The sequence below is a fragment of the Microtus pennsylvanicus genome, chromosome 1 (assembly GCF_037038515.1).
Source record: "Microtus pennsylvanicus isolate mMicPen1 chromosome 1, mMicPen1.hap1, whole genome shotgun sequence".
Taxonomy (NCBI): Eukaryota; Metazoa; Chordata; class Mammalia; order Rodentia; family Cricetidae; genus Microtus; species Microtus pennsylvanicus.
Genome location: NC_134579.1, coordinates 58,000,993 through 58,014,740, shown reverse-complemented (window position 1 = coordinate 58,014,740; position 13,748 = coordinate 58,000,993). Strand labels below are relative to the sequence as shown.

Here is a 13,748-nt window from a genome sequence, read left to right as displayed (position 1 = left end):
GGGTGCATCTTGCCCTGGCCTCACCCACATCCTTATACTGTTTTCTGCCCCTGTTAAAATGAAAAACTTTGCCCATTTATTCTTCCACTAGAGCTGTTCTGCTCAAGGTCGTGAGGGTAAGGAATCACAGACTGAAGCGTGAGTCAAGAATAAATTACTCTTCCTTGAAGTCGCCCCCCCCCCCCAGCATTTTGGTTAAAACAATTAGAACAGTGATTAATGCAGAGTCCCTCAGCCAGACTTTGAAAAGGTCAGAAGATTGAATGCACGTGTCTCGCTTATTTCCCCAAAGGAGGGGTGTCACTAAACTGTATTGCCCCTGAGGTACTCCAAGTCGGCCGGAGCAGGGTCCCACCCATTCATATCTTCTCAGCAGTCCTCGGGTATCTACAGTATGCTAGGTCCCATAGGTGCACCAAGGCATATATGAGAGAAACCAAAACCTCATATGTACCCCTCCCCCACAAGATAGGCACATTAGATGTGCGCTTTAGTCTTTCCCCCTGAGGGCAAGTCTGTCGCAATATCAGCCTGTGTGTGGTAATGCTGAGGGCACTCTGGAGCAGTGGGCAGAGCAATTTCCTCGTGTAGCCCTTCTCCAGAATCAGAGCTTTGCAAACATGGTCCATCTCTGTCTCTCGCCAGGGACTATTCAATATTTGGAACTTTTTCCAACTCTGTGGTGCTGGACCAAGAAAGCAGATTCCTGCGCCAATATGCTGTGAATTTTCCCTCTGGCTTTGGTGTAGCTGGGTTGCGCTCACCTGGTGTGAAGGAGCCTTTTCACTGACTTCCAGATTTCTCACACAGAGGACTGTGAACTGTAGTTTATCATTAGTTGTAGTAAAGAGGCTGCTAGTTTGTTCCCAGCCGCTTAGCCCCAAAATAATCACACAGAAACTGTATTAATTAAATCACTGCTTGTCCCATTAGCTCTAGCTTCTTATTGGCTAACTCTTACATATTAATTTAAACCATTTCTATTAATCTGTGTATCACCACATGGCTGTGGCTTACCGGCTAAAGTTCCCAGCGTTTATCTCCAGCGGGCTCCATGGCTTCTCTCTGACCCCCACCTCCTTTCTCCTAGCATTCACTTTAGTCTTCCCTGCCTACCTATGTTCTGCCCTGCTATAGGTCCAAAGCAGTTTCTTTATTCATTAATGGTAATCACAACAAAGAGAGGGAAATCCCACATCAATTAGTTTTACGTTTTCATGTAGAGTAGTTTTTGTTATTGTTGTTGTTGGTATGTGTATGAGAAAGAGAGGGGGGGCATTACTTTGGCATCTGAGTGGAGTCAAAAAACAACTTTCATGAGTTGCTTCTGTCCTTCCACTTGGAATCACCTTTATTTCCTGAGCCATCTCAGCCGGACCATGCGTGCTGCTCTTGAATGGACATCTTTGTGGGCGGAGGGAAGTTTCCTATTCTGCCAACTTGCTGACGTTGCTGTGGTCATGATTTGTATTTCCCTGATGATTAGTACTTTTGAAACATAGTTTCCACATGCTCATTGACTCTCTGTATACCTTCATATCTGTTTCTTTGTCTATTTTAAAGCTGAATTTATTCTGGATATCAATCCCTAAGCACTGCTTGTTTTGAGCAATTAAGTTTTAGGATAACTGTTTATGTAGCAATGGATGACAAACAAATACTGGAAGTTCATATATAAATATCTTGATACAAAGTTGTTAATTTAAAAAAATATTAAAAGTTATATACTGCCTGACATTTGGGAAATAATTTTATTATAGTATTTCTGTTTGATATACTATTATATTAGTCACTTTTCTTTTGCTGTAATAGGACACCATAACCAAGGCAACTTACAGAAAAAAAAATGTTTGTTTTGACTATGGTTCCAGAGGGAGATAAAAATCCATCAAGGCAAAGAGTCATGGTAGTGAGCACAGGCATAAAGGAAAACCTGGCAGCAGGAGGAGGAAGCTGAGATATCATGGATTCAATCACAAACATGAAACAGAGGGGGTGAACTGGAAGTGGGACCAGAATATGAACTCCCAAAGCTGGTTCCCAGTGACCTGTTTCCTGCATCAGATACATGAGTTTATGGGGGACATTTCTCGTCGTATCACATCCATGAATACACTAACACAGCACATACATAATCCTCCTTTAAGCATTCCTTAGTTGCCTTTAGTTCTTTGTCCGTGGGTGGAGCTCTGTGAGATTGCCCCCTTCCGTGTCAGCATGTCTATCCGTATACTTCTTCAGGTCTTGTTTAGGCAGCCATATTGCTGAGGTATCATGCAAGATGCTCCCCCGTAATTTCTGTGAGACATACTCTCACGGCTGATTTTCCCGGTTCTCTGGCTCTTACAGCCTTTTGCCCACTCTTCCGTGATGTTCATAGATGTGCGAGTTGTGTTGCAGGTGTGTCAATTCAGGCTGGACACCCCCCCCCCCCATGCTCACCTATTTTCTCTATTTCGGCCCGCTGTGTTTTCTGTAATGGTCTCAGTTGCAGGGAAGTTTCTTTGGTGAGGTGTGAGAACTGAACGTGTCTTTGTGTGAGAGAATAGGTGTTTAAAGCACAGTTTTAATTGTCTGGTTTAATGAAGTGGAGGAGGTTCTCTTCTAAGGTCCATGACCTCACTAACCTCATGTGGTTGTCTAGGTTTCCAGTACCAGGCACAATTTCCCTCTTGATGACTTCAGCGAAACAAACACTACCTTGTCCCTTCATTCAACCCCAATGGGCAGAAAACAGCAGAAAAAATATCTATAGTTCTGAGTTTTAAATTCTTTACCTAGCTAAAATGCCAGGCAAGTGTGAAATTGCTAGAAATAGACCACCAAGCTGGTAAGAAAACAACAGCCAAAAAGACTGTTGCCAGTGTTCTTTCCAAATTATTTTTAAAGGGTGCATTTTGGGGAAGCTGGATGAGAGAATGAATTCTCGGAATGCCAACATTCTGGAAGTGGGGGAATGGAGAGATTGGGGTTCAAGGTCATTCTCAGCTGCATAGCAAGTTCAAGGCCTACCTCAGACTACTTGAGATACTGTCTTTTCTTTTTAAGGCCCCACACATTCCGGAAAAATTAAGGAGAAAGAAAGCTCATTAATGACAGCATGATCCTGGTCTGACTAATGTCTGAAGAGGAAGCACTGCAAACAGAAGGTTTTACTAACTTACATAATACACCTTAGGCTGATGTATTCCACAATGCTGGCATCCATAAATCTCTTTCCGGTGCTTCCTCTCTCTGGTTTATACTTTGAACAATTTAAACAAAGACAAGAAACTGCGAGACTCGCTACTTGGGCAGATGGGAGATTACACAGGAAAAATATTAAATATTGCCGGAATCATTTTAAGTACATCAATGTTCCTCTTTTTCAAATAGTTTTTACCCAGGCTCATCTTGTCCGCCAGGCAAAAATATGCTTTTCTCAAAAAGGGAACTGGGGCTTTGTGGCAGTCCAGGACTTAATGACAACTGTCACCCTGTGCTGCTCAGTGGAGCTGCCTGTTAGATGCTGGTCCTCAGATGGAGAAATGGGGATGAAGGCTGTTTGTAAGTCAGGGATGTCTCCCTTTGTTATGGGAATGAACTTGAATGACTGGTGAATCCCCGGAAACAAACATTTACATCCTGGCATCCTAAATCTTTCTTGCCTCTAACAGGCTTAGCTAAAAGACCATTTACTTTTGGAGTATTTTGGAGACAGTGCTTAAATTCTACTTTGTGTGACTTAATGTCTCCTAAGCAAATCTACTAATAGCCTTTATAATATCATTCCTGTTACTTTCAATCTCTTCTGCATCGTGAGAAGCACACAAAGTGGATTAAGATTGAAAGCCTTAAAATGAAGAAGCTGGAGTGGTACCCAAACAAAACTGTGCTAAGTCTTAAAGCGGGGCTGGGGGCGGGGGGGATAGTTGTTGTAAAATGTTTGAAGTAAGCTATCTATGTCATTTTAATGAAGCTTGAAAACAGCGTGTCAACGTTAGCTGGAACAAAGAAGCAAAATCTTGTTTTCTTAAAATAAATATGTAGGAAAGTTATCTTAACTTCAATAATTTCATCTAGATTTGAATATTTTTTTAAACTATGAAGATAGTGAAATACATTTGAAATAGAATAAAGAACCATATTATTTTTATTTACCCATAATTGTATACATGTAAGTCTACATGTATATATATACATATATACAGTTGAAATAACAATACACCCTACAAGAACCATAAACTGCCTAACAAAAACCCCAATGATAGAGTGAGAAACCCCCTTCTAGTTGATCAGAGCAGTTCAAGGAATCCCAAAACAGTGTAGGTTGTTGCTGCTGCCTTACTGTCTTTCAGAGGTTGAATAAAGGTAAGTCTCTATTGCTGAGAACACTACGCACATCAGACACAAGACTCAGAAGACCCTAACTAAATTATGAACGTCTGTTCTCTGAGGACCAGCTGTCATGGGTTCAAAGGTGCTATTAATGTTTCCAGGGAGGGAGGTAATCAATAGTCTTACAGAGCTCTAATGCCTATGAACCATGACAAAGACCACATGGCCAACTGACCAGTTTTGTCTAGATAAGAATCCACTTCATAGAATTCTCAGTAGAGGAATCTCAAATGGCTGAGAAGCACTTAAGTGTTCAACAGCCTTAACCACCAGGGACATGCAAGTCAAAATTACTTTGTGATTCCATCTTACACCTGTCAGGATGACTAAGATCAGTAACACAAGTGACAGTTGATGCTGTCAAGGATGTGGAGCAAGGGGACACTGCTCCATTGCTAGTGGGAGTGCAAACTTGTACAGTCACTATGAAAATCAATATGATGGCTCCTCACTCATAAGTGGATATTAGCTGTTAAGTAAATGATAATCACGCTACAATCCACAGACCCAGAAATGCTAAGAAACAGGAGGTTCTAAGGGGGACACATGGACCTTCCTGGGAAGAGGAAGTGGAGATTTTGGTGGTGACTGGAGGTGTGGTAGGGATGGGAACAGGAGGAATCAGGTGGAGGAGGGAGAGACAGAGGAGGGCAGTACAGGGAGAGACAACTGGAAGAGGGGGCATTCATGGGGTGATGTGAAGGCCAAGTGCAGTGGGAACTTCCTGGGACCGATGAGGATGACTCAAGTGAGGGTTCCTAGTTGTGGAGGATAGGGAGCCTGAACCCACCATCTTCAGTAACCAGGCAAAGTTTCCACATCTGCCTGCCTGCAAGATGTACTGGGGGGCAACAGTAGTTCAGAACTTGTGGAAGTGGCCAATTAATGGCTTGTCTAACTTGAGGCCTAAGCCCTGAGAGGGAACCCATGCTTGACACTCAGGAACCAGAAACTTGATGGCTCAGAGACCTAGGGTAGAACCAAACACGGCTGACAAAAAAAAAAAAAAAAAGTCAATGAGTTACTACCTAGTGATATTCTGCTATATTCATAGATTGGTGGCTTGTCCAGCTGCCATCAGAGAGGGTTCCTCTGGTAGCGATGGGAGCAGATTCAGAGACCCACGCCCAAAGGAGCTCAGGGAACCCTGTGGAAGGAACAGGGAGGAAGGATTGTAGGAGCTGGTGGGGTCAAGGACACCAGGAAGGCACCAGGAGAACATGGCCTACAGAATCAAGCAAGCACGGCTCAAAGGGACTCACAAAGACTGCAGCGGCAATCATGGGGCCTGCATGGGTCTGCACCAGTCCTCTGAATATATCTTGTGACTGTTTAGCTTGGGTTTTTTTTTGGGATCCCTAACAGAGGTGGTGGTGGGGTGTCTCTGACTCTTTTGCCTGCTCTTGGGAGCCTTTTCCTCTGGCTGGGTTGCCTTGTCCAGCCTTGATTTGAGTCTTTGTGCCTAGTCTTATTGTAACTTTATTGCTGCCATGTTCAGTTAAAATCCCCAGGAGGTCAGCTCTTTTGTGAAGGGAAGCTGGAGACTGGGGGGGGGGGGGGGGGCTGAGAGGTGTGGAGGGAGGAGAGGCTTTGGTCAGGATGTATTGTATGAAAGAAGAATACATAAAAACAGAAAAGAAAAAAAATAGCACTCATTAAAAAAAAAACAAAAAAAAACCCCACTTGGTAAATTTTGTTTTGGCTGTTTTAGCACAGTTTCCAGACAGTGTCTTTGTTCATTCAGACAAGAAAACTCTATCTTACGTAGTTCCTGCAGCCTATTGGTTTCAGTGTCCTGGGCTTCCGAGTTTCCCTTGAACATCGTGTCTGGAACCCAAGGCACTGAACTGTTTTTTAAAAATTCAAGGTTTAGACCCAAATCAAATAATCTACAAAGCAAGGAAAGGGTTAAAATATCTTCCTCAAGTCTAAGAAAAGAGGAAGAACTCTTAAGTAAAAGTCAACGGGGCACACAGTCATTGCTGAGGAAGGCAGAGGAGCGAGCAAGCGCGTAAGAGTGACTTTTTGGGGGCAGCCACAGACTTGAACAACTGGACTCGCGGTGGGCTTGTGCCAGAACTTTCAGATGCCCCAAGATGGATCCCAGATGGTGAGTGATGGCTTCTACTCTTTGTGCTGTGGCTTCTAGGTTATGACCTCAGCGGGAGGCTGAGACTGGAGATATACTCTCGTCTCTGTCCTTCCTGCCAGCTGCCCCAAGCTCTCAGGAGCAATGCCCAAGGGTGGCCCAAAGTGAGAGCCCCAAGAAACGAGAGGGTAATTTATTGAAAAGAGTAACTGGAAAACGTTCCTTTTTTCTTTTTCCTACAATCACTCTGTTTCTACAATAAAAAAATAAGGGGGGGGGTAAATGCATAAGCGTTGTGGTGAGAAATTAGAAGCAGATTTCTTTTCCTTCCTTCTTTCTTTCTTTCTTTCTTTTCTTTCTTTTTTTTTTTTTTGTACATCAGAGTTGTTTGGTCAAATAGAGACTAAGACCAGATAAAAGGAGAAAGGTCAAAGAAAATTTAGAGGAAGGGCATAGCCAGTTCTGTGAATGCGTAGGTTCCACATCCATGGACTCAGGGGCCAACTGTGAGCATCTTTCCATTTAAGACAGAAATGTAGCTGGCCTACAGCTGTGCTTATACTGAGTGGGCACAGCGCTCCTGCTGTAGCTCATTTACATGGTATAGGCATTGTATGTAATCTAGAGATCATTTAAAGTATGTGGGGGTATGCAAATTACTGCCCCTCATTTTTATTGGAAACTTGAACGGCCAAGATTTTGATATTTGTGAAGATTCTTGGGGGGTGACAAAGCACAAGAAAAAAGAAAAACAAAGCAAAAAAAAAAAACAAACCCTGAGACACAGGCGACTGGGAGGAACGACTGGTTATGTACTGTGTTCTTAACTAGAGTCTTGTATTAATGTCACACTTCACAATGGTGTCCAGACAGACAGTATAGAATGTTCATTAACAGCTGAGTAGAGAAAAGGGAGAGGACTCTCTCAAGGCTACAGAGCTCTCGCCTGCTCTGCCGTGGCAGGTTCCCAGGACATGGACTTCCTGGAGGGAAACATGCCTTCCCTTCTCTTGCTCAGGCAGCTGGAGACATCATCATTTGCTCCCCTTTATTGTTACAGCGTTTTGATGTTCTCCCGGGTACCCCAGCATTTACTGGTTCGAGAAGGGCCTTTGCTGCATTGGGTTTCAGAAGATTAAAGACTATTTTCCAAGTAAAACTTATTTTCCTCTCTAGGAAAAAATTTTAAAGTTTCATGCGTATGTGAAAAAATTTCAGGATTCTGAGTTTTCGTGGAGCTGTAGGCGTGATCCCTCTGAATTGTGCTGATACTGCCTGCAGATGTCTATACAGTCACAGGCCTTCGTCTATATGGTTCTTGTTTAAGTCGTTCTTTGTTTCAATGCCCCAAGCCCGTTATGAGCAATAAATAGTGTTGAATCTTAGCAGAAATAAAACTGATTTAACTCATAGGAGTAAATTATCTTTTTTCTCTGTCAAGGTGGCAGATGTTAAATTTCACAAACAAGAATTTCCCCATGCTTCTAAGGAGAGAGAGCTATATATCTTTATTGCCCCCATGGCTATGTACTCCTGGCTAATAACCCACCAAATACACTAGCTATCCTTTAAGTTATATGCTGTCTAACAAAATGGTCCGTCTTTTAGGATGCAATAATATATGTCAATAAAAGTTTGATGATATAAAAATTGTTCATGCCATTTTTATAATGAGAAAAACCATAGGAACAATTATTTGAAAATAAATGTCTATTTATGAAGCCTCCATAATGGAAATCATGAATTTATTTTTTTAAAAAAAACCTCTATTAAAGAGCAATCTCTAATATGCTCAGCTTATGGGGGAAAGTAGAAGGCATGGTGCTCTCTGACCCTTTGGTAAACGACACTTGCGTGTGTACAATATTCATTAGAAGCATGGGAGGGTTTACCTTTTACTGCACTTTTAACCGTGAAGCAAGTCTGTGGGAAGAAAATCAAAGCTGATTTTTAAAAAAAGAAACCAAGAACTACAGTGATTTTGTTTTTGTGTCTGTGTCTGCATTCACTCAGAAATGGTGCGAGTCCACGGCTAGGGCTCCAGCCTTTTGCTTTGAATTGTGCTTTTCTGGTTTTGGTGGTTGCTGGGTATTTGAATACCAGACCCCACATAGACACATCTTCTGGCTCTGGGCTTGGACAAGCTGCTCAGCCATTCTAATCTTCAGTTTCTTCCAGTGTGGCTGACAGTGAAGTCGTGTGTGGGTGTGAGGTTTAAATGTGATGTTCTATATGAAGTGCTTAGAATTTTGCTTTAGTAATTACCTTTATTCCTCACTTTATTGTTACTGTTATGGTTAAGAAACAGAAAGGAAATTATGTATCAAAGATTAAATAGCCATATAATGACATTCTTGGGACTAGAATTCAGGAAGCTTGGTGTCCTAAGTCCTGTTGTCCCTCCCCAGGAGTGTTCAGTGTCCTTGGAGCTTGGTAAGACAGTCCCTAGCTGTATTTCTAGAGGGCAGACCTGAAGCAAGCTGGTCCCAAGGACAGTGATAGCCTCCATCGAGTGGCTGGTTCCAGTGGGAAGCTGAACACTGGGAAAGGAAGCAGAGGGCGAAGAGGGTGCAGGGAGAAAGCGTGAGCAGAGGGTTAATGGAAGACAGGAAATGGCTCAGAAACTAGTTATGGCAGCATCAGAGCAGAAAGGACGAGTGAACACTGGGATCCACAGGATTTGGTTGGGCTTTGTTTGTTCTGGTTTTGTTTCTTTTGTTGTTCTTATTATGGTTTTGTTTTTGGAGACGGTCTCTTTACCTGGCCCTAACTGTCCTGGGACTGACTGTGGAGACCAGGCTGGCCTCAAACTCACAGACATTGATTTGCCTCTGCCTTCTGAGTGCTGGAATTCAAGGTGTGTGCCACCATGCCAGGCTTTGTTTTTGTTTGTTTAGTTGGTTGGTTGGTGTCTTGTTTGTTTGTTTTTTATGTGCATGGAGGCTAGAAAAGGGAGGAGAAGATACAGGCGTGTGGTAGCATCCCTTATAATGGAGAACAAAGGCACGGAGTGAGTTTGGGGCATGGAGACAGGAGACTTATGAGGGGTTCATTTGCTCACAGGGAATTTGAGCGGCTAGATAGAGATGCCTGCATCGCACACATGTTAGTGCAGGCCCAAGGAAGACCTGGGGCAGGGTAGACACTGAGAGTCCTTAGCATAAGTAGAATTGGTAGTCGAAATTCTCATAGGGGTGAGTTCTCAGGGAGCAGGCTAGCGGGTTTAGAAGTTTCGATGGAAACTGGAAAACCTTGACAGGGAAGAAGATAAGAAAGAGCACTCTAGAATGAACACAAAAGAGGAGCTGGGAAGTTGGAGTAAACCAGGTCTAAAGTGGGTATCGTGGAGGCCGAAATGCAAGAAGAGAAGAGCAACGATGTGTTCACGGAGGGACAAAGCATATTGGCCAAAATTCTGCACTGAGCGATATGCACATGAGCTGTAATGGAGAAGGTGATTCCAACGATTGTGTTAAGGGCCCTCCTCCCACCTCTCAAGCCACATGTTGAAATCTAATCCTTCACTATCTCAGAATGTGACCATATTTGTAGATAGGGCTTTTTATGAAGATAAAATAAAATGGGGTCATGAGAGTGTGTCTTAGTCTAAGTTTGTAAATGAGGCAAGGAAATTTGGGTAGAGAAACAAACATTGGGGAAGAAAATAAGCCAGCTAGTCAAAAAGAGCAGCCAGGAGCAGGGTCCTCCCTGACAGTGCTCAGAAGGAGCCAACACAGTAGATACCTTCATCTGGTAGGTTTGGATTCCAGAAGGAAAAAAGGAAGAAGAAGGAAGGAAAAAGAAGGAAGGGAAGGCAGGAGGGAGGAAGATGTATTGTTTCTTTATTTGGCCTTTGCTACTCTGTTACCACAACCCTAGCAAAGGAAGACTCATGTTGACAGTGAACAGTGCAGCCCCGGAAACTGAGCAAGCGCGTCCGAGAGATGGGTGAGACACTAGAAAGGGATTAGGTCGTCTCGGAGGACAAAAACATTTCACCAAAGAGAAGGTAGTCTCGGTGTCAAATTCCATGGAAAGGTGAAGAAGTAGCATGACCAGGAGGATCCAGACTCTCAGCGGCCTTTTCAGTGTTCTCGGTTGCACAGGGAGCCTAGAAAGGGGAGGCAGCCCAGAAGGACGCCTTCTAGAGAAAGTTTGATACAAAAATAATACCTGACCCCTGAGCAAACTGCACAGGGCTGACACAGGGTTGGGAGCTCCAGAGATAGCTCAGCAGTTAAGGGCACCCATGCCAGGCAGCTCACAACCACCAGTAACTCCAGCTCCAAGCAAATCTAATACCTCTGGCTCTGAGTACTCATATGCTCGTACACACGGATAAACATGATTTAGAGTAAATCTTCATAGAAATGACATAAAGTCTTCAGCTGGACCTGAAATACCCTATTCCCACGTTTACAAGCTAAGCAAAGAACACAATCAATAATTCCTTTTCAACCCAAAACTGATTTGGAAAGGATTTCAGAAACAAAGGAATGTGTACAGCTACCATTTCGCATGGTTGGTGTACCGACACAGATTCTGGACTGTATTGTGGTGTTTAAAGAAACATGCTTATCTGAGGCTTCTCGAAAAAAGATTTTGGTGGTCAAACAGGCTTAACTGAAACCTCAGGGAGCGTCCATAGTTTATATCAGTAAGCAGACAGAAAAAAACACAATAGAACTGGAAGACAGAAGTATGAAATCATTTCTTGGAAAGCTTCGAACAAAAAAGAATGCCTGGGCCAGATGTGGTGGCCCAGGCTTTAACCCCAGCACTTGTAAGGCAGAGGCAGGAGGATCTCTGTGATGCTGGACACTTGACTCTATCCTGGTGAGTTCTAGGCCAAATGAGTCCACCTAGTGAGTGAGACCATTTCAAAGAAAGTCCAAAATTTGGGATGGAAAAGTGGCTACAGGGTTAAAAGTACTTGCTGTTCTTCCAGGAGAACTGAGTTCAGTTCTCAGTCCCCATATCAGGCAGCTCACAGCTACCTGAAACTACAGTTCCAGGGAATACAGCAGCCTTCCTGGCTTCCTTAGAAGTACTTGCACACACCTGGTGACAGGCACACACACACACACACACACACACACACACACACACACCAGTAAAATAAGTCTTTTAAACAGGAAGCATCTGTACTAATAGGAAACCTGATTATCATAGATCCATATCGTTCAGGTTCAAAGTATTCAGATTTAATGAGAGTAAATTTCTAATAAAAATAGAAATGACTGAACATGTGGTTATGTGAGCTGGTTAGTAAATGACAGCCCAAAACTGGCAAAACTGGGAAAACCTACAACACTCAAGAAGGTAATCCTAGTTTGTCCTCCCCATCTTACAGTGAGTTTTCAACCAACTAAACAAATATTTATCAAGAATCTGAGAGTTTGAAAGCACCAGAGGAAATACATACGAAATGAGTGGCCTTTTATTTTATAGTGTAATTGGAAATAGAAGCAATTATAGAATGGCTAAAGAAACCCAATGGAGTTAATTATTCAATAGGCAATATCTCTCTTGCAGGTCTCTGTCTCTCTGTGTCTCTCTCTGTCTCTCTCCCTCTCATGTGTTTGTTAGGTAGGTGAGTCTAGGCTTAGATCCTTGTACCTCTACCTCTCAAGGGCTGGAACTCCAGAACTGTGTCACTATGCCTGGCTCTCTACTCACTTAGTTAAAAAAAAAACAACAACAAAATAACAAAATGTTCATCTTACCAAAAATTAAATAAATAGCAATCAAACACTATAAAGACATTTTCATTCATCAGCCAGAACAGTAAAATAAATAATCCAATTAGAAATAGACAAAGCATATAAAAGGAGAGTCCTCCAAAAAAGACAAATCACCACATGGCAGGATGATCAGAATTATTAACTCTTGTTGAAATGAAAGTTAGCGCCGAAGCAAACTATTATCATGTCTCTATTAGTGTCTTCAAAATAAAAAAAACAAAAACAAAACTAAACCAGCCACTGGCCCCACCAGTGCTGGTAGCATGCAGAGAAACAGGACCGTTCTGTTTGGGGAGGGTTGAAATGACACAGGCCCATATCTTTGATGGTTTCTTACAAATATAAACACACTCCTACTCCATAACTGTGTGACTGCAATAATTGCCGTTTATCTCAGAAAAACGAAGGCCTGTGTTCACACAAGCATTCACACCAGGTTTATTTAAAACAGTCAGATTCAAAAAGAGAAGGAAGAAGACAAAGAAATGGCTCTTAGTGTGAGGAGTTAGACAAGCCTGGTACATGTCCACCATGGAATAACACTCAGCAATGAAAAGGGATGAGCTATTTTTACACCCAAAAACTCCGATGAATCTCTAAGGAATTACCCTAAGTGAAATGCCAGTCCCCACGTTACAAGCTTCTTCTTCCACTTACCTGCCATTGTAACAAACAGAGACAGAGACCAGATTGGTAGTTGCCATGGTTATGGAGATGTGGAAAGTAGAACTGGGGGCTACTGGGATACACGGTTATCAAAAGTAAGCACAGGATACTCAGGGGGATAGCATCATTCTGTGTCTATTAAATATTTTGTTAACAGTTTTTTAAGCTGTGTGTGTGTCTGTGAGTGGGTACGTGAACGTGAGTGCAGGTGCCCAAGGAGATCAAAGGTAGAGTTGGGTCCCTGGAACTGGAGTTGCAGGCAATTATGAGCCTCCTGACATGGGTGCTGGGAACCTAGCTCAGATCTAATGCAAGACCAATGCACCCCTTAACCACTGAGCCATCTCTTCAGCTCCTTGTTCTTGGCAATGGCACTCATTACATGAGCCTACATTACCGATGTGATAGAACTGCATAGCATGTCACACAGAGAAAGGTGAGCATGTGTAACATTGGTGACATCGGAATAGGTTTTGTGAATTGTTCTTTGTTGAGTTCCTGGCTTTGACACACTAAAAGTCACTTCCATTAGAAGACATCGGAATAGGTTTTGTGAATTGTTCTTTGTTGAGTTCCTGGCTTTGACACACTAAAAGTCACTTCCATTAGAAGACACTATCATTAGAAGTAATTGGTGGAAGAGGAGGTCTAGGAAAGAGAATCTTACCTATAATCTAGAAAGGACACCAGCTGACCTCCTAACTGTAGACATGAGGGAAGGCTAAATGCAGGTGAATACGCTGAGCCAAACCACAAAGCCACCTAAACTTCATTTAGTAAGGTGGAATGCCCAAAACATTGAAGTAAAATCCTGCCCCATAATCGGGGACCCTGTTAAGATTTTCAAGAATTGCTTATGAAAATCTGTTTTC

General features: G+C 42.8%; 1 protein-coding gene across 1 annotated transcript in view; it reads left to right on the top strand.

Moving 5' to 3' along the window:
- The first annotated feature begins 6,332 nt into the window (after positions 1-6,332).
- Cd86 (CD86 molecule) overlaps positions 6,333-13,748 on the top strand; it is a 61,640-nt gene continuing 54,224 nt past the window's right edge. Inside the window, exon 1 of the mRNA XM_075964854.1 lies at positions 6,333-6,487. Within this exon, the coding sequence (XP_075820969.1) occupies positions 6,474-6,487 (14 nt within the window). The 5' untranslated portion in view covers positions 6,333-6,473. The remainder of the gene's footprint in view (positions 6,488-13,748) is intronic.